The sequence below is a fragment of the Syzygium oleosum genome, unplaced genomic scaffold (genome assembly GCF_021117445.2).
Source record: "Syzygium oleosum isolate NSW1041296 unplaced genomic scaffold, Sole_v2.1 Sole_v2.13, whole genome shotgun sequence".
Lineage (NCBI taxonomy): Eukaryota > Viridiplantae > Streptophyta > Magnoliopsida > Myrtales > Myrtaceae > Syzygium > Syzygium oleosum.
Window position 1 is genome coordinate 3,584,735 of NW_026607497.1, and position 23,998 is coordinate 3,608,732.

Consider the following 23,998-nt stretch of genomic DNA (forward strand, 5'->3'; position numbering starts at 1 on the left):
CACGGACGACCACCCTTTCGCTGGTTGTTGTTGTTTGATTGAGTGCCTCGACTGTAGGATGGTTGAGATCCTCGGGCTATTAAGGCAGAATTTTCTGGATTGGTTTGGTTTTTTTGAACAACCAAGCATCACCTTTCGCCGAGTCTCTTCTCTCCTGACCTCCGCAAAAACTTCTCGTACATTAGGTAGGGGCTTTATGCTCAGAACTCGTCCACGTACCTCGTCAAGCTCTTGATTCAAGCCTAACAGAAATTTATAGATGCGTTCTCGATCTTGAATCTGCTTGTACCGCTTGCTATCTTCGGGACAACTCCACATCATATCTTCCAAGCATGTCAAGTTGCTGCCAATGACGCATGAGTTGGTTAAAATAATCGGTGATGAAGATTCCCCTTGCCTTAGATCATGAAGAATGCCCTTAATCTCGAAGATGGCTGAGGTGTTATCTTTGTTGGAATAAGTTTCATGAACAGCATCCCAAATCTCCTTAGCTGTTTGGTAATACATGAAATTCTCCCCTGTTTCATTCGTCATTGAATTCAGCAGCCAGGACATCACCATGTTATTTTCCACCTTCCATGTTCGATAGTTTGGGCTTGTCGCCTCAGGTTGTACGGCAACTCCAGTTAGGTAATCTTCTTTACCTTTTCCGCAAACGAAAATCATGACAGAATGGGACCATTGATTGAAGTTGTGACCGGTAAGTTTATGACCGGTGATGAGAAGAGTTCCCCCTTCGGATACATTGATAGGTTGGGTAATCAAAGGAGAGTTCTGAGCTTTAGGGTCTGAGGTTTCACTCTCAACCTCGCTTGCCATGGTGGCTCTAGGGTATTTTGTCATGGTGGAAACACTCAGAGATGTGGTAGAAAAGAATGGTCCAGATCGAGCTCTGATACCATGTAGAAATTTAGGAGAAATTGTTCTAAGTTTTATTCTCCAGAAAGGGCTACGAAATTACATGAGGCCTCTGGCCTTTTATAGCTGCTCGTCCAGCTAATTATTTTGTGCTAACTACCGAAGCAAAAAGCCAGATATACTAGCCATAAATCTGGTTAGTATCTGCTGGTTTAAAAAAAAATTATCAGCACCCTAAAACTTAGGAAACAAATTCCTAAAAGCTAACAAACAAAATCCTGAAAATCTGGAAACAAAATAATCGAACTTCTACTACTAACTAAAATATCCGGATCTGGTTTTCAACATTCCAACATCAAGAACAGACAACCATTCTTCCAATGGAATGTGACATTGGTCTGCAACAAAGGAATATGCAAAATAACAGAAACTGATTGGAGCTACGGATGCAAACACTCATGGCCCGGACCAAAGCATAGACACAGCGCCGGCTGATTTTATAATGTATCCACTCTTACTCCAGTTGGCATGGCCATAAAAGGGTAAATAAGTTGAGACAATGTAAGAGATAACGGCCTGCAACAGCACAGTGCAGAATGGCCGAGTTAGTCGCATATAAAAAGCAAGTGGTTTGCAGTACTAGATCAGAATTGAGATTTTAGGCGCATCTTAAGTTCAGCTCGTTGAGAACGTTGAGCAGATAGAATTATGGGGAGCAAAGATAGCATGTTTAGGTACGCCGATGGCTTCGACAAGTTATTGATGTTATTGGGAACTTTGGGTAGCATTGGAGATGGATTGCAGTACCCTCTGACCATGTATGTACTTAGCACAGTTATTACTGAATATGGAAAGGCCGGTACTTCTGTTTCCATGCACATTGTGGACAAGGTAAACTCAGTTTTGTTGTCATGCGACTTTAAGGAGTATTATTCCACATCACCAGCGTTGCAAAGTTATTCTTCACATGGTTTAAAAATATTGATTGGGTTAAATGGTTAGGATAAACTGTTCACACAATAAAGAAGAGACTTTTCACGACACATACTTAGAAAACATGTATATCCCTTAGAACTAAGGGTTTTACCCCTCCTTATTTCTTTCATAAGCGAGAACCACTAAACCATCGTCAGTTCTTCAGATTTTTCCCTATTCATAAATTCTCGTCTCCTCATCTGCTTCCAGAGCAAACTCACACTAAAAGAACTGTTAGCATGGTTGAACTTTCTTGATTCTGAGAGCTAATAATATCAGAATTGCTTTTGCACAAGTCTAGGGACTCAATTGCCAAATTCTCTCAAGTTGCTAACCACATTTGTCATTTCACAGTATGCTCTCAGGCTGCTGTATGTTGCAATTTGGGTTGGACTTTCTGCTTTTATTGGTGAGTTGTGCATACAGCATTCACAGTATTCTACCACACCATGAACCAAAATAAGTCAATGGAGAAAATTGTGAAGTTCTGATATGCGGCAATTTCTGCCGCTATCTGCTTGTGCAGAGGGGGTTTGCTGGACGAGAACTGCTGAGAGACAGACTTCTCGAATGAGAATGGCGTACCTCAAATCTGTTCTCAGACAAGAAGTCGGCTTCTTCGACACTCAAGAAGCTGGTTCTTCGACAACCTATAATGTTGTCTCTACCATTTCTTCAGATGCCAACTCAATCCAAGTTGCCATCTGTGAGAAGGTACAACTTAAGACCATTCTATTTCTTTCGTTCCAACAACAGCATCGTCATATTTTGGAAGAAACTGAAACAGAGGTGTTAATGAAACAGCTACAGATCCTTCGGTCAGAGAGATTGTGTGAAATACCCACAAAACTATATGTACCTAATGAAAAAGTTAACATCCGTTTCTCATTTTTCTCATATTAAGTGTCTCTGAGAGTTGAGCATTCTTCCTGCAGATACCAGATTGCCTTGCATATGCATCCAATTTCTTCTTCTGCCTTTTAGTTTCGTTCATCTTGTCATGGAAACTTGCACTGGCAGCTATTCCATTCTCCTTCCTATTCATCGTTCCTGGACTAGTATTTGGCAAACTCATGATGGACGTAGGCATGAAGATGGTAGAGTCTTATGGAGCTGCCGGTGGGATTGCAGAACAAGCAGTTTCTTCAATTAGGACTGTTTATTCATATGTGGCAGAGAATCAAACAATCGATAAGTTCAGCAATGCACTCCAGAAGACCTTGGAACTTGGATTTAAGCAAGGTTTTGCGAAGGGCCTGATGATGGGGAGCATGGGTATAATATATGTCGGTTGGGCGTTTCAGACTTGGGTTGGCACTATTTTGGTCAGTGAAAAAGGAGAAAAAGGTGGTGCCATTTTCGTAGCTGGAATCTGTGTCATCATGGGAGGAATGTAAGTCATACTTAACAGCGCTTTATTGATGCAGTCACATACAGGCCTCTTAATGGTCTGTCTGGTATTCTCAAGCTGTTATTGGCTTCAATGACTTGATCATGCAATGACTTTTAAGTTCAATTCTGCTATTTCAGATGTGTGTTGAGCGCACTCCCGAACCTAACTTCCATTATGGAGGCAAAGACTGCGGCTGCTAGAATTTTTGAAATGATCGATCGTGTTCCTACCATAGACACAGAAGATAAGAAGGGAAAGGCCTTATCATATGTGAGAGGAGAAATTGTATTCAAAGACGTATACTTCAACTACCCATCAAGACCTGATACACCAATACTCCAAGGGCTCACATTCAGGGCTCCAGCAGGGAAGACTGTAGGTCTTGTGGGAGGCAGCGGCTCAGGCAAGTCCACAGTCATTGCCCTGCTTCAGAGATTCTATGACCCGATTGAAGGAGAAATTCTTCTCGATGGCCACAAAATAAAGAGGCTTCAATTAAAATGGTTGAGATCACAAATGGGGCTGGTTAACCAGGAACCAATTCTGTTTGCTACAACCATAAAAGACAATATCCTATTTGGTAAGGAAGGAGCTTCAGTGGAAGAAGTGATGACAGCAGCCAAGGCCGCAAATGCACATGATTTCATTGCTAAGTTACCTGAAGGGTATGAGACTCAGGTAAGCTCTTCAGCTAATTTTTGTTTCTGTTTTTTGGTCATCTCTTCAGCTAAAAGATTGAAATTGTACACTTCGGTACCAAGCTCTCACATCTCTTTCTACTTTATATATAAGTAGAGATTCATCAAATGGAGGAAAACAGCATAAATAAGAAACGCATGAACTGTAGGAATGTATAACACAGTCAAAAACCAACAAAAAAAGCTAATGCCAGAGATGAAAAGATAGTAAAACATTTGAAATCAGCATTTTTCTGCTGTGCCACTAAACTATCTCCCTTGAGATGCAATGAGAGAAAATCCCTCCTAAAAGTTAGTTTGAGTTTTTGTCTGAGATATACTGAATTATTTTCTTTTGCACTATTAGTCTAGTGTAAATCCCAAGTGATTGTGTGCTCTTTCTAAATTGTTGTAACCCCTGACCATCACAAATTCTATAGGTTGGTCAATTTGGCTTTCAATTGTCTGGTGGTCAAAAGCAGCGAATTGCCATAGCAAGAGCTCTCGTTAGAGATCCAAAAATCCTGCTCCTTGATGAAGCCACTAGTGCACTGGATGCTCAGTCCGAAAGGACTGTACAGGAAGCAATTGATAAAGCTTCTGCAGGGAGGACGGTAATCGTCATTGCCCACCGACTCTCCACCATTCGCACAGCAAATCTTATTGTAGTTCTTCAAGCAGGAAGAGTAGTTGAATCAGGATCTCACGATGAACTCATTCAAATGAACAATGGAAAGGGTGGAGAGTACCTAAGGATGGTTGAGCTGCAACAAATGGCTACTCAAAATGAAGATTCCAAAAACTCTGGCTACCAAATCGAGGGGCAAAGTCATCACTGGGTGCATGCTGCACCGAGCCCAATAAGCATGAGATCAAGTGGTCAAAACACTCCAGCACTTAATCCATTCAGTCCTGGACTTCCTTTTAGTGCACCCTTTAGTGCACCCTACTCTTTCTCCATTTATGATCCAGATGAAAGTCTAGAAGAAGAATCAGAAAACTCATCTTATCCCCGTCCTTCCCAGTGGCGTTTGCTTAAAATGAACACCCCTGAGTGGGGCCGAGCTCTCTTGGGATGCTTGGGTGCCATAGGAGCTGGAACTGTTCAACCAATAAATGCTTACATTGTTGGCTCCGTTATATCGAATTACTTCCGATCTGACAAGTCTGTCATGAAGTCTAAATCCAGGGAATATGCCTTAATATTTTTAGGGATTGGTGCATTGCATTTTCTCTCCAATGTTATCCAACACTACAACTTCTCAGTTATGGGAGAAAAGTTGACCAAGAGGGTACGAGAGAATTTGCTTGGAAAGCTCATGACTTTCGAGATTGGATGGTTCGACCAAGATGAGAATACTAGTGCTGCTATCTGTGCAAGGCTAGCCACAGAGGCAAATATGGTCCGTTCGCTCGTGGGAGATAGGATGTCCCTATTAGTTCAAGCATTTTTCGGGGTTTTTTTTGCTTACGGTCTAGGATTTGTGCTCACATGGAGACTAGCCCTGGTGATGATAGCAGTGCAGCCAGTAGTGATCGGGAGTTTCTACGCCAGGACTGTCTTGATGAAAAGCATGGCTGCAAAAGTACAAAAGGCACAAAAAGAAGGAAGCCAGTTAGCCAGTGAAGCCGTCATCAACCACAGAACTATAACTGCCTTCTCTTCCCAAAAAAGAATGCTGGGGCTTTTTGCTGCCACCTTGAGTGGTCCCAGGAAGGAGAGCATCAGACATTCTGTGCATTCAGGCTTGGGCCTGTTTTCTTCACAATTTTTCAACACTGCTTCCTCAGCTTTATCTTTCTGGTATGGTGGGAAGCTCCTGACACAAGGTTTGCTAGCACCAGAGCACCTCTTTCAATCATATTTAACATTGGTGTTTTCTTCTTATGTTATCGCTGAGGCTGGAAGCATGACGTCTGATATTTCCAAAGGAAGCAATTCCATCAAGTCAGTTTTCATGATCCTCGACAGAAGAACTGAGATTGACCCGGACACCCCCAGGGGAGGAGAATTAAAGAGGGGTCTTAAGGGTCAAGTGGAGTTGAGAAATGTCTTCTTTGCATACCCAGCAAGGCCTGATCAGATGATCTTCAATGGGTTGAGCCTAAAAGTTCGGGCAGGGAAAACAGTTGCACTAGTTGGGCAGAGTGGCTCTGGCAAATCTACCATAATTGGGCTTATAGAAAGATTCTATGATCCAATGAAAGGATCTGTGCATATAGATGACCAGGATATAAAGAACCACAACCTGAAAAAGTTGAGATCCCACATTGCACTAGTCAGTCAGGAGCCTACCCTTTTTGCTGGAACTATCCGTGAAAATATTGCCTATGGAAAAGAAGATGCTAGAGAGTCTGAGCTAAGAAAAGCTGCAGTTCTTGCCAATGCCCACGAATTCATAAGGTATGGTGAGATCAGTAAATATGCTGAAATTTTTTTTACTTTCTAGACTAAAATATCCTATCTTCTCCTTTCTTCAGAATCTGCTAGGTTGATTTAAAACCTGATAGAGGCACCAAGCTGTAATTCAACTGGGAAGATTTCATGATTTTTGTTTCGTTGATAGCAGCAGATATTCCTTTTGGCTGATATAGCAACAGATAGCGGTTTTTCCTTGTGTATGACAACTTAGAATTAGTAGTTTTATTTGTTAATCGTGTATGTTCTCAAATTGCAGTGGCATGAAAGATGGGTATGACACATATTGTGGAGAAAGAGGAGTTCAGCTATCAGGAGGTCAAAAACAAAGGATAGCACTAGCTCGGGCTATACTGAAGAATCCATCAATCCTTTTGTTAGATGAGGCTACCAGTGCACTCGACAGTGTATCAGAGAGCTTAGTTCAAGAAGCACTGGAAAAGATGATGATCAATAGGACATGTATAGTTGTTGCTCACAGACTGTCCACTATACAGAAGTCTGACTCAATCGCCGTCATTAAGAATGGAAAAGTTGCAGAACGAGGCTTGCATAATGAGCTGATATCCTTGGGACATGGCGGTGCCTACTACTCTCTGATCAAATTACAGAGCAGCAGCTCCCCATATCGCTAAAAGTAGAACGCAGACAAGAGTGATATCTTGGGTCACATCTTGTTCTTCTAAAGATGAGCTTCATAGTATGACTATACTACTCTTATCTTAGGAGGGTTTCACTATACCTGTGATGCATGAACAAAATATTCTTTAAAGCACACAGAACTAGCAAGTATTGGGACTGAGCAATATCTAATGTAAGTTGAAAATATTCATACTTTGTCTAAGCATATGCCATATTTTCCATCAGTAGATATCCAGACTCTGTTGCTACATCAGATTACATGATAGCTGAACTCGGTACAAGAACTAAGCTTCTCTGTTGATACATCGAAGCATATGTTATCTTGCAAGTCAAGTAATAGAGAGTTACCAGAATGTCTCGCACAAACAGCAGCGTGCAAAGCTGTCTGGCCATCTGATCCACCGTGAGCAGATAAAGGGCATGATGTCAAGATCCAATTTACAATCTCTTTCACGCCCCCTCTAGCAGCCAGGTACAGCGGGGATTCTCCTGCACAATTTTTGTAAAGTACAAGTTGAGAATCGGCCTTTATTAACAACCTAACCACTTGTGAGTGACCGTTTCTGATCACCTCATGCAGGAATGTGTTGTTCCTTTTATTTCCCCATCTTAGCATCTCAATCCTGCCGTCGCAGCCGCTTTCAATGTTAGCTGAAATGGAGAGGTTGATGTGATCTCTGTGACTAGAAACTTCACAACAGAAAGATGGCCAGCCCTTGAAGCTACATGCAGAGGAGTGTCTCCCTCAGAATTCGACTGCACGAGAAGGGACTTGCAGCGACTATAGATCTCTACGAAAACTGGCGTTTTTCCAGATCTAGCGGCAACATGGAGGGCTGTGTTTCCTTGAGGAGTGTGCCTCAGGAGTATGCTTGGATCTCTATCGAGAAGCTCCTTGAGGGAGTGAATATCTCCGGAGTATGCATATCGGTACAGCCTTGGATCCATTTTCTTGGGGGAGGAATAAACTTGTGTTGCTCCGATTGGAGTAATTGGACTTAAAAGCTTTCAACGTGGAGAGTACGTATGCTGTCCAACCCCTTAGCCCAAATGCCTTGGCAGTTAATTGTTAATAATGCCTTTCAGTTTGTCTTCTGAATACCGTTAGTGCCTGAAGATGTCAATGCCCCCAGATGACTTCCAAACACATGCTAGAAAGTCAATGTCAAGTTGAACACGCCGATTGGCACAGATTGGGACAGCAAAGGTTCTGTCATGTCCTAAACTTGGAGCCGCAGAGACACTCCACCTTATTCAAGTCAGCATGGCATGCGAATTCAAGGTCAAATGTTCCAACTTTTACATTCAAAAGTTCAAAAAGAAGGCGCATAGGTGATGAGGGTCACATGCTGGATACGCTAGTCGACATTGATTCTGAAAAATTTGAGCAAGTTTTTCGCCAGCGAGGCATGCGAAGACTGGAGATTAACAGCCATGCGTGATGATAAAATTTGGCTAGAATCAGCCCCGACGTTATACGGCACGGATATTGTAAATGAGGAACACAAGTATGGTCATATAATGATCTGTGGGGGCATCATTACGTGCTACCTGGGGTGCGAAATCAAAGTACACTCTAGAATTTATGGACCTGAAGATTGACTTCGATGATTATATAGATGCTTCAAAGGAATTATTGATCATGTTAAGTAAATTTGATCGATGCAGCTAACGTGCAACCGTATAACTGTCGGGTTATTGCGGAACAACTGAAAGGTTTCCAAACGAATTGCCAGGGCGAGCTGGCCCTGCACGAAGCACGACACTATTGGGCCATGCCGGCGCATGGGTTGTGCCCAGCTCGGCCCAATGATGCTGTGGGCTGTGACGTGCCGTGCCAATGGGCCACCCACCACAGCAAAGCATGGCCCATAGCAGGCAGCTTTAGAGATACAAGTACGAAGAAATCTAGATCCTTTTATGTATTTGATTGGATGCGCTCAATTATTGCAAGAAAATTTGCAATGCATAATATCTTTAGTGCAGCTGAAACCCCAAAAATAAACGTAGTCGCCTGTCAACCCTATCATAGTTGGATTAAGGTTTGGCGTATATGATTTGTTCCTTCTTTTAAATCTTGCAGTGATTGAGTAAAATCTCAGGGCTATCCATTAAGAAGAGATTATTATCCTACTCGTTACCTTATGATCTGCAGTTCATATCATATGCCTGTGTTTCAATGTATATACTTTAGAAGTCTGTCATCTCTTCTAGTGACGTGTTCTTAAGGCTATTAAGCAGACGGTAGCATGAGGGAATTATTACTAGGCTTGAGGTCGACTCATACAAAGCTTCCCAAGCTATTTGAATTGAGCTTAAAATAAGCCAGTAAAATTACAGTAAGCTATTTGAGCAACGTAGTTCACTTTGTCCTCTAGGACTGATGATGTCCAAGTTACGATGAGAAGAAGGTATATGAAGAGGGACAAGGTTGATCGTATGTTAGCAACAAAGTGAAATCATTAATGATTTAGGAGACCAGTTACTGCACTTGAATTGCAGTTTCTTGTTGCCTCCAGCAAGTAATATAGCATGCAATAGATTTTCTTTTGGGCCTGTGCCGATTCAAAGATACCTGGCTCCTAAGCAACAGAGAAACCCGCCAAATAATGCCTAATCATATGAGTCTAATTACAAATGAAACAGAAAGAAACAGACCTTGAGCTGAAAAATTCACCAACCTTTTGGAAACATGATTCTTTCCAAAGGTACAGAATACAGATGTCACGGCAAAGCCAAAAGGAAGGTATTTTTCATGGCCGAAATTGAAGGGAATCTTTTAAAGAAATATTAACTTCGGAAGCTAACAAGTTACTCGCTATCCTAGTTGAATAAAATAGAATTATGAGACTTGTCTTGTGTGCCCCGCTTTACTGTTTAATGAAAGAGAACGATTCAACCAATGAAATGCCAGCAAAGATAATCAAAGGACTGTCTTTGTAGCAGACCACTAAAACAAAATGGCATTGTACGACATTCCAACATCAAGAACAGACAACGATTCTTCCAATGGAATGTGACATTGGTCTGCAACAAAGGAATATGCCAAATAACAGAAACTGATTGGAGCTACGGATGCAAACACTCGTGCCCCGGACCAAAGCATAGGGACAGCGCTGGCTGATTTTATATTGCATCCACTCTTGCTCCAGTTGGCATGGCCATAAAAGGGTAAATGAGTTGAGACAATGTAAGAGATAACAGCCTGCAACAGCACAGTGCGGATTGGCCGAGTAAGTCCCATATAAAAAGCAAGTGGTTTGCAGTAATCGATCAGAAATTGAGATGCTAGGCACATCTTAAGTTCAGCTCGTTGAGAACGTCAAGCAAATAGAATTATGGGGAGCAAAGATAGCATGTTTAGGTACGCTGATGGCTTCGACAGGTTATTGATGTTATTGGGAACTTTGGGTAGCATCGGAGATGGAATGCAGTACCCTTTGACTATGTATGTTCTTAGCACAGTAATCAATCAATTTGGAAAGGCCGGTGCTTCTGTTACGGACAAGATGGTGGACAAGGTAAACTTAGTTTTGTTGTCATATTAATCTAAGGAGTATTATACCATATCACCAGCGTTGCATAGTTATTCTTCACATGATTTAAACATATCGATTGGGTTAGATGGTTAGGATTAACCGGGTTAGTTCAAACAATAAAAGAGACCTTTCATGATACATACTTAGAAAACATTCATATCCCTTAGAACAGAGGGTTTTAGCCCTCGTTCTTATTTCTTCCGTAAGAGAGAACCACTAAACCATGATCAGTTCTTCAGCTTTTTCCCTATTCTAAGAACAGAGGGTTTGAGCCCTCATTCTTATTTCTTCCATAAGCGAGAACCGCTAAACCATCATCAGTTCTTCAGCTTTTTCCCTATTCATAACTTCTCTAATTGATTCTACAAAAATCCATGCCCGTCTGCTTCCTGAGCAAACTCACACCAAAAGAACCATTAGCATGGTTGAATTTTCTTGATTCTAAGAACTAATAATATCAGAATTGCTTATGCACAAGTCTAAGAACTTAAATTGCCAAAAGAATTTCTCATGTTACTAACCATATTTGTCACTTCACAGTATGCTCTCAGGCTGCTGTATGTTGCAATTTGGGTTGGACTTTCCGCTTTTATCGGTAAGTTGAGCATATAGCATCCACTGTATTATACCAAACCACAAACCGAAATATTGTCAATGAAGAGAAATGTGAAGTTCTGATATGCTGCAATATTCGCCGCTATCTACTTGAACAGAGGGAATTTGCTGGACGAGAACTGCTGAGAGACAGACTTCCCGAATGAGAAGGGCATACCTCAAATCGGTTCTCAGACAAGAAGTCGGCTTCTTCGACACTCAAGAAGCTGGTTCTTCGACTACCTATAAAGTTGTCTCTACCATTTCTTCGGATGCCAACTCAATCCAAGTTGCCATCTGTGAGAAGGTACAACTGAAAAATCATTTTATTTCTTTCGTTTCAACAACAGCATTGTCATAATTTGAAAGAAACCAGAATAGAGGTTTTAGTGAAACAGCTAAAGATCCTTTGTTCAAGGAGTTTATGTGAAATACCTAAAAAACCAGATGCATCTCTAATGAAAAAGCTAAACATCCATTTCTCATTTCTCTCATATCATATCTCACTGAGATTTCAGCATTCCTCCTGCAGATACCAGATTGCCTTGCGTATGTGTCCAATTTCTCCTTCTGCCTTTTAGTTTCGTTCATCCTGTCATGGAAACTTGCATTGGCAGCTATTCCATTCTCCTTCCTATTCATCGTTCCTGGACTAGTATTTGGCAAACTCATGGTGGACGTAGGCATGAAGATGATAGAGTCTTATGGAGCTGCCGGTGGGATTGCAGAACAAGCAGTTTCTTCAATTAGGACTGTTTATTCATACGTGGCAGAGAATCAAACACTTGATAAGTTCAGCAAAGCACTCCAGAAGACGATGGAACTTGGATTTAAGCAAGGTTTTGCGAAAGGCCTGATGATGGGGAGCATGGGTATCATATATGTCGGTTGGGCGTTTCAGACTTGGGTCGGCACTATTTTGGTCAGTGAAAAAGGAGAAAAAGGTGGTACCATTTTTGTAGCTGGAATCTGTGTCATCATGGGAGGAATGTAAGTCATACTCACTAGTGCTTTACTGATACAGTCATACACACAGGCCTCTTAATGGTCTGTATGTAATTCTCGAGCTGTTATTGACTTCAATAACTTGATCATGCAGTGACTCTTAAGTTCAATTTTGCTATTTCAGATGTGTGTTGAGCGCACTCCCAAACCTAACTTCCATTGCAGAGGCAAAGGCCGCAGCTTCTAGAATTTTCCAAATGATCGATCGTGTCCCAACCATAGACACAGAAGACAAGAAAGGGAAGGCCTTATCATATGTGAGAGGTGAAATTGTATTCAAAGACATATACTTCAACTACCCATCAAGACCTGATACACCGATACTCCAAGGGCTCACATTCAGGGCTCCATCAGGGAAGACTGTAGGTCTTGTGGGAGGCAGCGGCTCAGGCAAGTCCACAGTCATTGCCCTGCTTCAGAGATTCTATGACCCGATTGAAGGAGAAATTCTTCTCGATGGCCACAAAATAAAGAGGCTTCAATTAAAATGGTTGAGATCACAAATGGGGCTGGTTAACCAGGAACCAATCCTGTTTGCTACAACAATAAAAGACAATATCCTATTTGGGAAGGAAGGAGCTTCAATGGAAGAAGTGATTACAGCAGCTAAGGCTGCAAATGCACATGATTTCATTGCCAAGTTACCTGAAGGGTATGAGACTCAGGTAAGCTCTTCAGCTAATTGATATATTATTGTTTTTTTTATTTTAGGCGAGCTCTTCAGCTAAATGATTGGAATTGTACACTTTGGTAGGTACTCATCAAATGGAGGAAAATAGCATAATAAGGATATGCATGAACTGTAGGAATGTATAACACGAACTCAAAAACCAACAAAAAAAGCAAATGCCAGATATGAAAAGATAGTAAAAAATTGAAATCTGCGTTATTGCCACTAAACTATCTCCCCGGACATGCATTGAGAGAAAATATCTCCTAAAAGTTAGTTTGAGTTTCTGTCTGAGAAATACTGAATTATTTTGCTTTGCACTAGTAGTCTAGTATAAATCCCAATTGATTGTACGCTCTTTGTAATATGTTGTAACCCCTGACCATCACAAATTCTATAGGTTGGTCAATTTGGCTTTCAATTGTCTGGTGGTCAAAAGCAGCGAATTGCTATAGCAAGAGCTCTCATTAGAGATCCAAAAATCCTGCTCCTTGATGAAGCCACTAGTGCACTGGATGCTCAATCTGAAAGGACTGTGCAGGAAGCAATTGATAAAGTTTCTGCAGGGAGGACGGTAATCGTCATTGCTCACCGACTCTCCACAATTCGCACAGCAAATCTTATTGTGGTTTTTCAAGCAGGAAGAGTAGTTGAATCAGGATCTCATGATGAACTCATTCAAATGAACAACGGAAAGGGTGGAGAGTACCTAAGGATGGTTGCGCTGCAACAAATGGCTACTCAAAATGAAGATTCTAACAACTCCGGCTACCAAATCGAGGGAAGAAGTCATCCCTGGGTGCACGCTGCACCAAGCCCAATAAGCATGAGATCAAGTGGTCAAAACACTCCAGCACTTAATCCATTCAGTCCTGGACTTTCTTTTAGTGCGCCCTTTAGCGCACCCTACTCTTTCTCCGTTTATGATCCAGATGAAAGTCTAGAAGAAGATTCAGAGAACTCATCTTATCCCCCTCCTCCCCAGTGGCGTTTGCTAAAAATGAACTCTCCCGAGCGGGGCCGAGCTCTCTTGGGATGCTTGGGCGCCATAGGAGCCGGAGCTGTTCAACCGATAAACGCTTACATTGTTGGCTCCGTCATATCAAATTACTTCCAATCTGACAAGTCTGCGATGAGGTCTAAATCCAGGGAATACTCCTTCATATTTTTAGGGATTGGTGCGTTCCATTTTCTCTCCAACGTCATCCAGCACTATAATTTCTCAATTATGGGAGAAAAGTTGACCAACAGGGTACGAGAGAATTTGCTTGGAAAGCTCATGACTTTTGAGATTGGGTGGTTTGATCAAGATGAGAATACAAGTGCTGCTATCTGTGCAAGGCTATCCACAGAGGCGAATATGGTCCGTTCGCTCGTGGGTGACAGGATGTCCCTGTTAGTTCAAGCAATTTTTGGGGCTTCATTTGCTTATGTTCTAGCACTTGTGCTCACATGGAGACTAACCGTGGTGATGCTAGCAGTGCAGCCAGTAGTGATTGGGAGTTTCTATGCCAGGAGTGTCTTGATGAAAAGCATGGCTGCAAAAGCACAAAAGGCACAAAAAGAAGGAAGCCAGTTAGCCAGCGAAGCAGTCATCAACCACAGAACTATAACTGCCTTCTCTTCCCAAAAAAGAATGCTAGGGCTTTTTGCTGCCACCTTGAATGGTCCTAGGAAGGAGAGCATCAGACATTCAATGTATTCAGGCTTGGGCCTGTTTTGCTCACAATTTTTCAACACTGCTTCCTCGGCTTTATCTTTCTGGTATGGTGGGAAGCTCTTGAATCAAAATTTGCTAAGTCCAGAGCACCTCTTTCAATCATATTTAATATTGGTGTTTTCTGCTTATATTATCGCTGAGGCCGGAAGCATGACCTCTGACATATCCAAAGGAAGCAATTCCATCAAGTCAGTTTTCATGATCCTCGACAGAAGAACTGAGATTGACCCGGACACCCCAGGGGGAGTAGAATTAAGGAGGGGTCTTAAGGGTCAAGTGGAGTTGAGAAATGTCTTCTTTGCATACCCAGCAAGGCCTGATCAGATGATCTTCAAGGGGTTGAGCCTCAAAGTTCGGGCAGGGAAAACAGTTGCACTAGTTGGGCAGAGTGGCTCTGGCAAATCTACCATAATTGGGCTTATAGAAAGATTTTATGATCCAATGAAAGGATCTGTGCATATAGATGACCAGGATATAAACAACTACAACCTGAAAACGCTGAGATCCCACATTGCACTAGTCAGTCAGGAGCCTACCCTTTTTGCTGGAACTATCCGTGAAAATATTGCCTATGGAAAAGAAGGTGCTAGAGAATCGGAGATAAGAAAAGCTGCAGTTCTTGCCAATGCCCAAGAATTCATAAGGTATGTTGAGCTCGGTAAATATGCTGAAAAGGATTTTTACTTTCTAGATCTCCTTTTGTTCAGAATCTACCAGGATGATTTAAAACCTGATAGAGGCAACAAGCTTGTATTCAACTAGGAAGATTTATGACTTTGTATCATTGATAGCAGCAGATATTCCTTTTGGCTGATATAGCAACAGATAGCGGTTCCTCCTTGTGTGTGATAAGCTTAGAATAAGTAGTTCTATTTGTCAATCGTGTATTTTCTCGAATTGCAGTGGCATGAAAGATGGGTATGATACATACTGTGGAGAAAGAGGAGTTCAGCTATCAGGAGGTCAAAAACAAAGGATAGCACTAGCTCGGGCTATATTGAAGAATCCATCAATCCTTTTGTTAGATGAGGCTACCAGTGCACTTGACAGTGTATCAGAGAGCTTAGTTCAAGAAGCACTGGAAAAGATGATGATCAATAGGACATGTATAGTTGTTGCTCACAGGCTGTCCACTATACAGAAGTCTGACTCAATCGCCGTCATTAAGAATGGAAAAGTTGCAGAACAAGGCTCGCATAATGAACTGATATCCTTGGGACGTGGCGGTGCCTACTACTCTCTGATCAAATTACAGAGCGGCAGCTCCCCCTATCGCTAAAAGTAGAGCACAGACAGAGTGATATCTTGGGTCACATCTTGTTCTTCTGAAAGATGAGCTTCATAGTACAATTATGCTAGTCTTTGTTTCTCATGTAGTACACTCAAGGAAAATGATGTAATTATTTGTTGAATGTGCCTTACATACTTCCAAGCACCACTGAACTTCAAAGGGTCATTTTGTTCAATTCTGAGAAGAGTTGGCTCCGTGAAATGAGGCTATTGTCATCAAGTAAACTATTGACCAAAATAGGTGCAATTTAACAATTCAAATGAACAATGCAGCTTTCGCAGAAAAAGACAAAAGGAAGAAATCCAAGGAGATGAATGACCAACTCCCTTCATGAAACCTGGATCAGCTCAGAGCCTAAGCATAATTGTGTGTGTGTGTGTGTGCATATATATATTTGAGGAGGTCCAGAAGAGGTGACTTGATATCTACTGCTTGCATGTGACATCACAAAAGACATAAAAAATTGACCCTAGGAACTATCCCGGCAGGTTCCTCACCGTGTTCTTTTACTGTCAAATGCATATTACGTAACCCGGTCCCTTCCCTATTTCCTGATCTAGATTAGCGGGAGCTGCGGGAACTCATGAGATAAAACCACAATGCAATTATAGTATTAAGAACAGAGCATCGGACCAGTTTTTTCACAGATTATAGACTGTTCCCAATGAATATTCAGCTTCAGCTCCATGACTGCTAATCTGATTCTGTAGAGAGTCTCGAATCGAGCTGTCCAATTTCGTAGTAACTTCTTGTGCAGCAAGAATCTCTTGACTAGAATGCTATTGCCAGAACTTCTTTGGACAAAAATGAACCATGCATCATGCAAGATTGGCATTTATCTGTCCTATAAATGAAAGGACACACACACCAAAGATGCACAAAAGTTAACATGACCAGATTCTCCTCCCAATGCAGTCAATTATGCGAGAATTGTAACAAGGTAAATAAAATTCACTCTGTTTGCAAAGACCAAGAATCTGAACCAGCCCGAAGAACTCACTGTAATGAAATATAAGCACTACATACCATAAGAACAAAACACCAGAATTCATTTAAGTGTTAATTCAACGAAATCATCCAAAAGCAATGATTTTTTCTCTTCCACTAATTAAATCATTTCTAATGCAAACACTAACCAGCACTGCCCACTATCAAGAATTACCAGAAAATCAATCTCATTCTCAACCCTCCCCACACAAGGAAGAGTCCAACCCAGCCCTTAGTCAAGCAAAATCAAAGCTAAAGCGACAACAAAAATCCCCACCTGCGAAAAGCCAAAACCCCCCAAATTCTTACACGCCCCAGACTTCAGCTTGATACCCTTCTTGGGGTCCTTAGCACCCTGAGCAATGAGAGTCACGTTAGCTCCCACCATTAACTTATGCCTCTTGGTCTTCCAAAGCATGATCTTGAACCTCACTGCAGTGGCCAAATCCACCCTAAAGACCAATGACTCGTTCTTGACCAGAACATCAGTCCAATTCACCCCAAAAGTCTCCACGCTCGCATTCTTCGTGGCCTTCTTCCCATGCCCCTGGTAAAATCGAGAGATGTTCTTGAGCCACTTGGTGTGATTCGCATCACTGTAGTAATAAACGGTGAGGTTCACGGGGTCGTAGTAAATGCCCTTCTCTTTGTTGCCGTTGTCCAGCTTCACTTTCAAGAAGATGGTGGTGTTCGTGGGGGTGCCCGCAGACCCGTTGAGCGCCGGGAGGTAGAACTGCTGGATGGAGCAAGTGGGCTTGGACACGCGCAGCGTGAGCCACAGGAAGAGAGCCGAGAGGCCGCAAGTGAAGATGAAGCCACAGCAGCACTGGCAAACGGACTCCGCCATGGTCCCCGGAGGAGCTCGCCGTCGGCGAAGGAGGCCAAGAAGAAGAAGAAGAAGAAGAGCCGCAAGGTTGCTTTCTTTGATCTGGGTTGTGGCGTTGCCAGCGATCAAAGAACTGGTGATCGTTGTCCGCAACAGGGAATCCAGGAACGAGCAAAGTGGAAGTGCTTCGAACGTGCAGCAGACGTACATAGTCAGCTGTGCCCGTTTACTTGGAGTTGACCATAAACGCGTGGCTTGCGGTTGGTCGGAAAACACGTTGTTTAACTGTACCAGATCGAATAAGGAGATATTAAGATGAACTAAAGAACGGTCGGTCCACCTATCAATAATTCAATATGATGCGGACACGGTTGTGGATGATAACTAATGTAATCACTAATCAGGTGGGTCCGGAAAGCGATCATAACTTTGGAAGAAGGTAAGTTACGGGACGCATAATACCAATTCAGAATTGTTTGTTCCGAGCTGTGTTGTGATCTACGGTCATTTCGGACCTCAAAATTCATTTATTTAGGCGTGTCTTAAAGCACTCCTTGATTCTTGTCGTATTTTTTAGGCTTTTAAATATTTTTACAAAGTCCCTGTTGCTTAGCGTTATCTTCGAATTCTCCGGTCTCACCTAGGGTTAGCAGGGTATATATTCTCTATGGATAATTACACAAATGATTCCTCGACTTTGATAAAATGTATAATGTGATCCGTGAGCTTTTAATTTATTTTATATGGTCCATGAACTTTTGATAGATGTTCAATCTAGTCCATAGGCTAATATAAAAATATCCAATGATATATTTCCCTTAATTCAAGTTCAAGGATAAGATTGAATATTTTCATATAATTCAGGGAATATATTGAACATGTACCAAAAGCTCAAGAACCACATTGAACAAATTAAAGTTCATGGATCACATTGCACATTTGACTAAATTGAGGAATCACATTGAACAAATTAAAAATTTATATACCACATATTAATCAAAGTTCAAAAACCATTTGTGTTATTTTTCTTATTTTCTATGTATCAGATAGTTTTTCATCAAAAAAAAATTCTATTGTTTCTATTTTTAGCCAAAACAATTTTCTCTTTTCTATTGTTTTTTTTTTTTGGCTAAAATTCTCTTCTCTATTGTTGCGCCTGAGAGCGTATGTGCCCGACAAATCCATGCTTACCTATCGCTTCTGCGTCCCAATAATTGAAATCTATCACTCCGTTATCAATGACTAAAGAAAGTTGTTGCCAATTTGTCTGTACACTACATTATCCATTTCTTTACCATCTTATCCGTTCCAAAATTAGGTCAACAAAAGAGAAGAAGAAGAAGAAGAATTGAATCCAGAGTCAATTTGCAGTCATGTCGGGTTCGGTTTGGCAAAGACAAACTGAATATAAACCACTAAAATCTAAAAGCTTTTGGTACACTCGCTTCCTGGATACAAGGCGGCATAAAGGTCATGATGAACTGCAAACGGACGAGCTTATTCATCATCTTTGTACTGGTACTCTTCCGGGAATTGCTTCAGAAGTTTCACCCCGCAGCTCATATGAATCGTCCCCCTCTAAGCACGTCGCGGACCCCGTGCGACTTCAGTCTTCATCGACACCTAGATACGGAAGTAATACGAGCAGCATTAGACGTTAAGGCGAAGAGTAACATCAAGTAACATTCTCTACTACTCATCAGGAATCGTGTCATCTTCTTCAAAAAGTTTGTCGTGATACTAATCAACGCGGAAGCTAAACTCGAGATCTTGCAATTTATGTCAACGCGAATATAGCCAGAGAATTAACGAAGAACGATAAAGGGCACGCCATATTTACGTGATTCGGTCCGACGTATCGGAACCTATATCCACACAGAAAGCTAGCACCATATAATCCACTATAATCGGAAAATCTAAGTTTACTCGAGTGTTATCCGTACCTAAATTACACCCAAACCCCAAGTGTTTATAAATAAACAACTCAAATGGACGTATAGCTCACGGCATATCTTTGCCGGATGTTGAAGGCGCGTCTTCATCAAGAGCTCCACATTCAGAATGTCCTTCGTGCGGCACAAAATGCCCGTTCTCCTCCCACGAAGGACCCACTGGCCATGATGGCGCCCACAGGAGGTCTTCTCAAGACTAATACACACAGCCACAATTTCTTCGACAAAGGAGCCTATCCAAATCAAATCGAGTTTTATACGTGAGCTCAAACTCGAGACGTAATTTAACAAAGTTCATAGGTGCATGAGACCCACTCGACCACGCAAATGTATCAGGAAGGTCCACAAAGTCTACCAGGGGATTGTCCTCTAAAAGTACTATACTGCAACAGGTTCCCTCGACATCCCAATTGGTCACAGATGCAGCGACTCCTAAGAACATCTTGAAACTTACCTGTACAGAACTGATTCAGTGAAACATAAACCTCAACTTGTACTTTTCCATGGTTAACAGTTCTTGTATATATGAAAGCAAGGAAAATCAGTCATGTTGGAGAATCAAACTGTCCCACTACTGGCCAATATTGATAATCTACCACTGCAGCATAGTATATAGAAACCAGGTCGAACTGATACTCTTTGCATGTCTAGAATTCATCTAGTGTAAGCATGAAGTCTACAATTATTATCATGTGAATGAAACATAGCAAGCAGAGGAACCTTAGCAATCATTTCAGCTGTCTCCTTGAAGTCAACACGTCTGGAGATATTAGCTTTTGCTATAAATTCATCAATCAATCCGGTGCCCATATTATGACCCCTGCAAGATGGGTAAAAAGTATAAAGAACATAATTAGTGAAGAACTGACAGATTTTAGCAATTTAGCAGGGTTCAGAGGAGTCCTAATTTGCACAAACTAGAATTCATTACCACTGCTAAAATGAATAATCCTGGCAAAGAGTATTTGACACAAGCTACAACATTATAATCTAATTCTATGACGTTGAGCACTTGAGAACAAATACCACTGGTAAAAGGACAAAAACATTGCTAAGATAATTTTATTTTCATCAATACACAAGAAATGCAAACACTGGTTTGATGAAACTATGGTAACAAAAAGAAACGTACATTTGATCGAGTTGGTTGTTGACTTCCTCAGCCTCCTCCAGATCTGTAAGCAATTGATGCACAATTGCTCCGAAGGTTAAAGTAAACAGCTCTGCATTCTGCAGCAAGAACATCTATCTAATTACCAACAAACAAAATGAGCAGCACGAGAGTTTATGCTCAATCTTGTCCATTCTCTTTCGCATACAGATACACTGAAGGAAAGGAAAGAGTCACTCGTCCCAGAGATTGTCACCAAAACTCAAATCTAAGATAAAGCCCATTCACTTAGCCTCCCAAGAAAGCAAGAGACAAAGGCACGAATTAAAACTTACGCTAAATAGTGCGCAAGTAACATTTGAGCCAACACAAGTATTCTAGTAAAGGCCAATATCTGAAATCAATTCCAATCTGAGTTACACAATTAAAAGAAGAACCAATATCCATAACTAATTTTAGGACCTCATCATCTGAGAAGTTGCAGAAATAGTTAAACGGAGCTAAAGGTAGATTATGTACTTTCGGGTGTAAGTTCCACATAGATGACCAGTCACCAGCGACTAATAGAGCAGCAGATGATCCACTTCCCTCAATTAACGTTAGATTTTCTCCTCTCTCTCTTCTTTTTTTTTTTGTGGTTTATTGGCATCTTATAGCAGCTTACTGGTTTGGGTATGTCATCCTCAAAAAGTTGTCTTACCACTCGCTCAACATTTGCAAAGATTGCATCACCAGATCGTGGACCGACGGTGGGCATTGAGTGATGATGAGAGGTCAACTGCAAGCGTCAGGGATCTATTAACTGGCAAAACTAGCTCTGGTTTAATGACGAGCCACTTGTTTGTATCCTCTGCCAAGCTGAAGGAGAAAAACTCCATGAGAAAAACTGGAAGATAACGTGCCACTCATAGTATTCACGAAAGAATGCTAGTTAAGATTTGCTACCAACGGCAGATTATGTATGGACTACTTCTCATAAAGCTTATCGATGGAGACATCACAACTAGCAACTGCCATGTTCCAAAGACATGAAATATCGTTTCTGGCATTTCTTGGTTAATGATTTTCGCGGCTTCAAACATACCACTGTGATTGAAGATTCCAAAGATAATCAGCTGCATGCTTGAATAGGATCCAACAGTAATGTTCACGGCATTGATGATGAGGTCCGTCGAAACTACTGATGATGCCAAACTGAGGGAATTCACAAAGATTACTGAATGAAAAAAGAGGGTAGCAATTTCACAGAGTCACCAATTACCCCATCTCAAATAATGAATGATGTCGAGCAGAACAACTGAACTCATGCTGAAAAAACTGAAACTGAGAAATCCCAGTAAGGTAATGAAACGGAAATTCCATGCTGAAGTTAACATCAAGAAATCCCAGGAACCCTGACGCATGAATGAGGTCTCAGGGAAAAAGAAAGAGAAAAAACCTCGACCGTTTCGAATTCCAATGACAGTCAGAAAAAGCTACAGGAATCAGGTTTCAGATGTCGAAACAATCAGCAAATTCATCATCAATACTGACATCTAGGACAACAAGAAACGCGCAGTTCTCGACGAAACTGAAATAACTAAAAATTCAACTTACCTCAATTGGATGAAGATTAGGATTGGCGATAAGGTGTAAGTTGGTCAAATCAAAAGACATCATCAGCAAATTGGAGATGAAATAAAAGTTGCGGATAAGACATGACATCATTTAACAAAGGTCCACATTATTTAAATGTTAAAGATATGCCAAACTTTGTTTAGCTGGTGCCGAGATTCGTTTCAAATTGACATTTTATATTTTCAAATAAAACCAAGCTGCTCGTCTTCCCTTCATTCGTTTATATAGAAATAAAAAGGGTCTTCTCTCTCATACTTGTTTGTCGAGAAAAAAATAACAATTTATCTTAAAAATCCTAATTTAGGGAAACAAAAAAGAAAGAAAGGAAGGGCCACGATGGTGACTGGTAGAATTTACTTAATATTCAGGAAAAAGAATATTAAGAAGCCTTTAAAATATACCACTGAAATGCAGTTAACATGACCAGATTCTCCTCCCAGTGCAGTCTTTCAGGCGAGAATTGTAAGTAGGTAAACAAAATACACTCTGTTTTGCAAAGACCAAGAATCACTGTAATGAAGGATAAGCAAGCAGTACATGCAGAAGAACCAAACACCAGAATTCATTCAAATGTTTATCCTACGAAATCACCTGAAACCAATGGTTTTTCCACTTCCATTAGATGAATCGTTTCTCATGCAAACACTAACCAGCACTGCCCACTACCAAGAAATACCAGAAAAATCAATCTAATCCGAAACCCTCCCCCCACAAGGAAGAGTCCAACTCAGTCCTTAGTCTAGCAAAATCAAAGCTAAGGCAACAACAGAAATCCCCACCTGCCAAAAGCAACAACATCTCAAATTCTTACACACCCCAGACTTTAGCTTGATATCCTTAGTGGTGTTCTTAGCACCCTCAGCATTGAGAGTCACATTAGCTCCCACCATTAACTTATGCCTCTTGGTGTTCCAAAGCATGATCTTGAACCTCACAGCAGTGGCCAAATCCACCCTAAAGACCAAAGACTCGTCCTTGGCCACCACAAAATCAGTCCAATTCACCCCCAAAGTCTCCACACTTGCATTCTTCGTGGCCTTCTTCCCATGCCCCTGGTAAAATCCAGGAATGGTCTTGACCCACTTGGTCCGATTCGTACCGCTGAAGCAATAAACGGTGAGGTTCACGGGGTCGTAGTGGATGCCCTTCTCCTTGTTGACGTTGCTCAGCTTCACGTCCAAGAAAATGGTGGTCTTCGCGGGAGTGTTGGAAGATCCGTTGAGTGCCGGGAGGTAGAATTGGTGGATAGAGCAACTGGGCTTGGACACGCGCAGCGCGAGCCACAGGAAGAGAGCCGAGAGGCCGCAAGTGAAGATGAACCCACAGCAGCGCCGGCAACACCCGCCGGGCTCCGACATGGTCGCCGGTGGCGAAGAAGGCCAAGAAAAAGAAGAGCTGCAAGTTGTTCTTTGATCTTGTGTGGTGTTCAAGAACCGGTGATGGTACAAGAATGAGCAAAGTGAAAGTGCCCGCAATGGAAAGCAAGAATGAGCAAAGTGAAAGTGCTTTGCCAACGTGCAGCAGACGTACGCAGTCAGGTATGCCCCGTTTTACTTGGGGTTGACCATAGTGCGTGGCCTGCGATTGGTCGCACACTACGTTGTTAAGTGTACCAAACTTGACCAAAAAAAAAAGTGTACCAAACTTGAATAAAGGAGACATGAAAAAGATAAGAAAAGATGCTCGGTCTCCCCGTCGATATGACGCGGACACGGTTGCCGA

The 23,998-nt window shown here is 41.7% G+C and overlaps 4 protein-coding genes and 2 long non-coding RNA genes across 7 annotated transcripts; 2 read left to right on the forward strand and 4 right to left on the reverse strand.

The window, feature by feature from the left end:
* The first annotated feature begins 1,566 nt into the window (after positions 1-1,566).
* Positions 1,567-7,317, forward strand: LOC115674910 (putative multidrug resistance protein). The gene is made up of 7 exons (XM_030597431.2): positions 1,567-1,749; positions 2,188-2,249; positions 2,319-2,547; positions 2,769-3,226; positions 3,364-3,904; positions 4,344-6,307; positions 6,582-7,317. The coding sequence occupies exons 1-7, from the start codon at positions 1,567-1,569 to the stop codon at positions 6,955-6,957; spliced, it is 3,813 nt and encodes a 1,270-aa protein (XP_030453291.1). The 3' UTR covers positions 6,958-7,317.
* Positions 4,055-4,793, reverse strand: LOC115674914 (uncharacterized). The gene is made up of 2 exons (XR_004004989.2): positions 4,653-4,793; positions 4,055-4,574 (listed from the first exon to the last, which is right to left on the reverse strand). It is a non-coding gene; the product is annotated as an uncharacterized LOC115674914 (long non-coding RNA).
* On the reverse strand, positions 5,359-11,574 carry LOC130139660 (uncharacterized). Its single transcript, XR_008817768.1, has 6 exons — positions 11,533-11,574; positions 11,276-11,394; positions 11,025-11,089; positions 7,536-10,169; positions 7,313-7,453; positions 5,359-5,481 (listed from the first exon to the last, which is right to left on the reverse strand). It is a non-coding gene; the product is annotated as an uncharacterized LOC130139660 (long non-coding RNA).
* Positions 10,181-16,150, forward strand: LOC115674911 (putative multidrug resistance protein). The gene is made up of 7 exons (XM_056317109.1): positions 10,181-10,485; positions 11,044-11,098; positions 11,217-11,404; positions 11,630-12,087; positions 12,227-12,767; positions 13,173-15,136; positions 15,396-16,150. The coding sequence occupies exons 1-7, from the start codon at positions 10,303-10,305 to the stop codon at positions 15,769-15,771; spliced, it is 3,765 nt and encodes a 1,254-aa protein (XP_056173084.1). The 5' UTR covers positions 10,181-10,302; the 3' UTR covers positions 15,772-16,150.
* Positions 16,151-16,761: 611 nt separating this feature from the next.
* LOC115674903 (protein NDR1-like) lies at positions 16,762-17,870 on the reverse strand. Its single transcript, XM_030597425.2, has one exon. It carries the CDS (start codon positions 17,804-17,806, stop codon positions 17,003-17,005), a length of 804 nt encoding a protein of 267 aa, XP_030453285.1. The 5' UTR covers positions 17,807-17,870; the 3' UTR covers positions 16,762-17,002.
* Positions 17,871-19,552: 1,682 nt separating this feature from the next.
* On the reverse strand, positions 19,553-23,868 carry LOC115675168 (protein NDR1-like). 2 transcript variants are annotated; one of them, XR_008817767.1, is made up of 6 exons: positions 23,056-23,868; positions 21,744-21,853; positions 21,360-21,517; positions 20,681-20,778; positions 20,269-20,368; positions 19,553-19,781 (listed from the first exon to the last, which is right to left on the reverse strand). XR_008817767.1 is itself a non-coding variant. In XM_056317106.1 (3 exons), exons 1-3 carry the CDS (start codon positions 23,632-23,634, stop codon positions 21,388-21,390), a joined length of 819 nt encoding a protein of 272 aa, XP_056173081.1. In that variant the 5' UTR covers positions 23,635-23,868; the 3' UTR covers positions 21,017-21,387. The 2 variants fall into 2 exon arrangements, 1 of the variants encoding a protein (XP_056173081.1); XM_056317106.1 differs by lacking the exons at positions 19,553-19,781; positions 20,269-20,368; positions 20,681-20,778 and having other exon boundaries at positions 21,017-21,517.
* Positions 23,869-23,998: the final 130 nt, after the last annotated feature.

What these genes read in the sequence shown, in the direction of transcription:
- LOC115674910 (XM_030597431.2), top strand. Translation starts at nt 1,567, where the DNA reads ATGGGGAGCAAAGATAGCATGTTTAGGTACGCCGATGGCTTCGACAAG. An exon ending in CCATGCACATTGTGGACAAG is followed by an intron (nt 1,750 to 2,187) that starts GTAAACTCAGTT and finishes GTCATTTCACAG; the next exon opens with TATGCTCTCAGGCTGCTGTA. An exon ending in CTGAAGGGTATGAGACTCAG is followed by an intron (nt 3,905 to 4,343) that starts GTAAGCTCTTCA and finishes CAAATTCTATAG; the next exon opens with GTTGGTCAATTTGGCTTTCA.
- LOC115674911 (XM_056317109.1), top strand. Translation starts at nt 10,303, where the DNA reads ATGGGGAGCAAAGATAGCATGTTTAGGTACGCTGATGGCTTCGACAGG. An exon ending in TGGACTTTCCGCTTTTATCG is followed by an intron (nt 11,099 to 11,216) that starts GTAAGTTGAGCA and finishes CTACTTGAACAG; the next exon opens with AGGGAATTTGCTGGACGAGA. An exon ending in AAGTTGCCATCTGTGAGAAG is followed by an intron (nt 11,405 to 11,629) that starts GTACAACTGAAA and finishes TTCCTCCTGCAG; the next exon opens with ATACCAGATTGCCTTGCGTA.
- LOC115674903 (XM_030597425.2), bottom strand. Translation starts at nt 17,806, where the DNA reads ATGTACGTCTGCTGCACGTTCGAAGCACTTCCACTTTGCTCGTTCCTG.
- LOC115675168 (XM_056317106.1), bottom strand. Translation starts at nt 23,634, where the DNA reads ATGTCGGAGCCCGGCGGGTGTTGCCGGCGCTGCTGTGGGTTCATCTTC. An exon ending in GATGTTGTTGCTTTTGGCAG is followed by an intron (nt 21,854 to 23,055) that starts GTGGGGATTTCT and finishes GAATTCCCTCAG; the next exon opens with TTTGGCATCATCAGTAGTTT. An exon ending in TGGAATCTTCAATCACAGTG is followed by an intron (nt 21,518 to 21,743) that starts GTATGTTTGAAG and finishes TTTCTCCTTCAG; the next exon opens with CTTGGCAGAGGATACAAACA.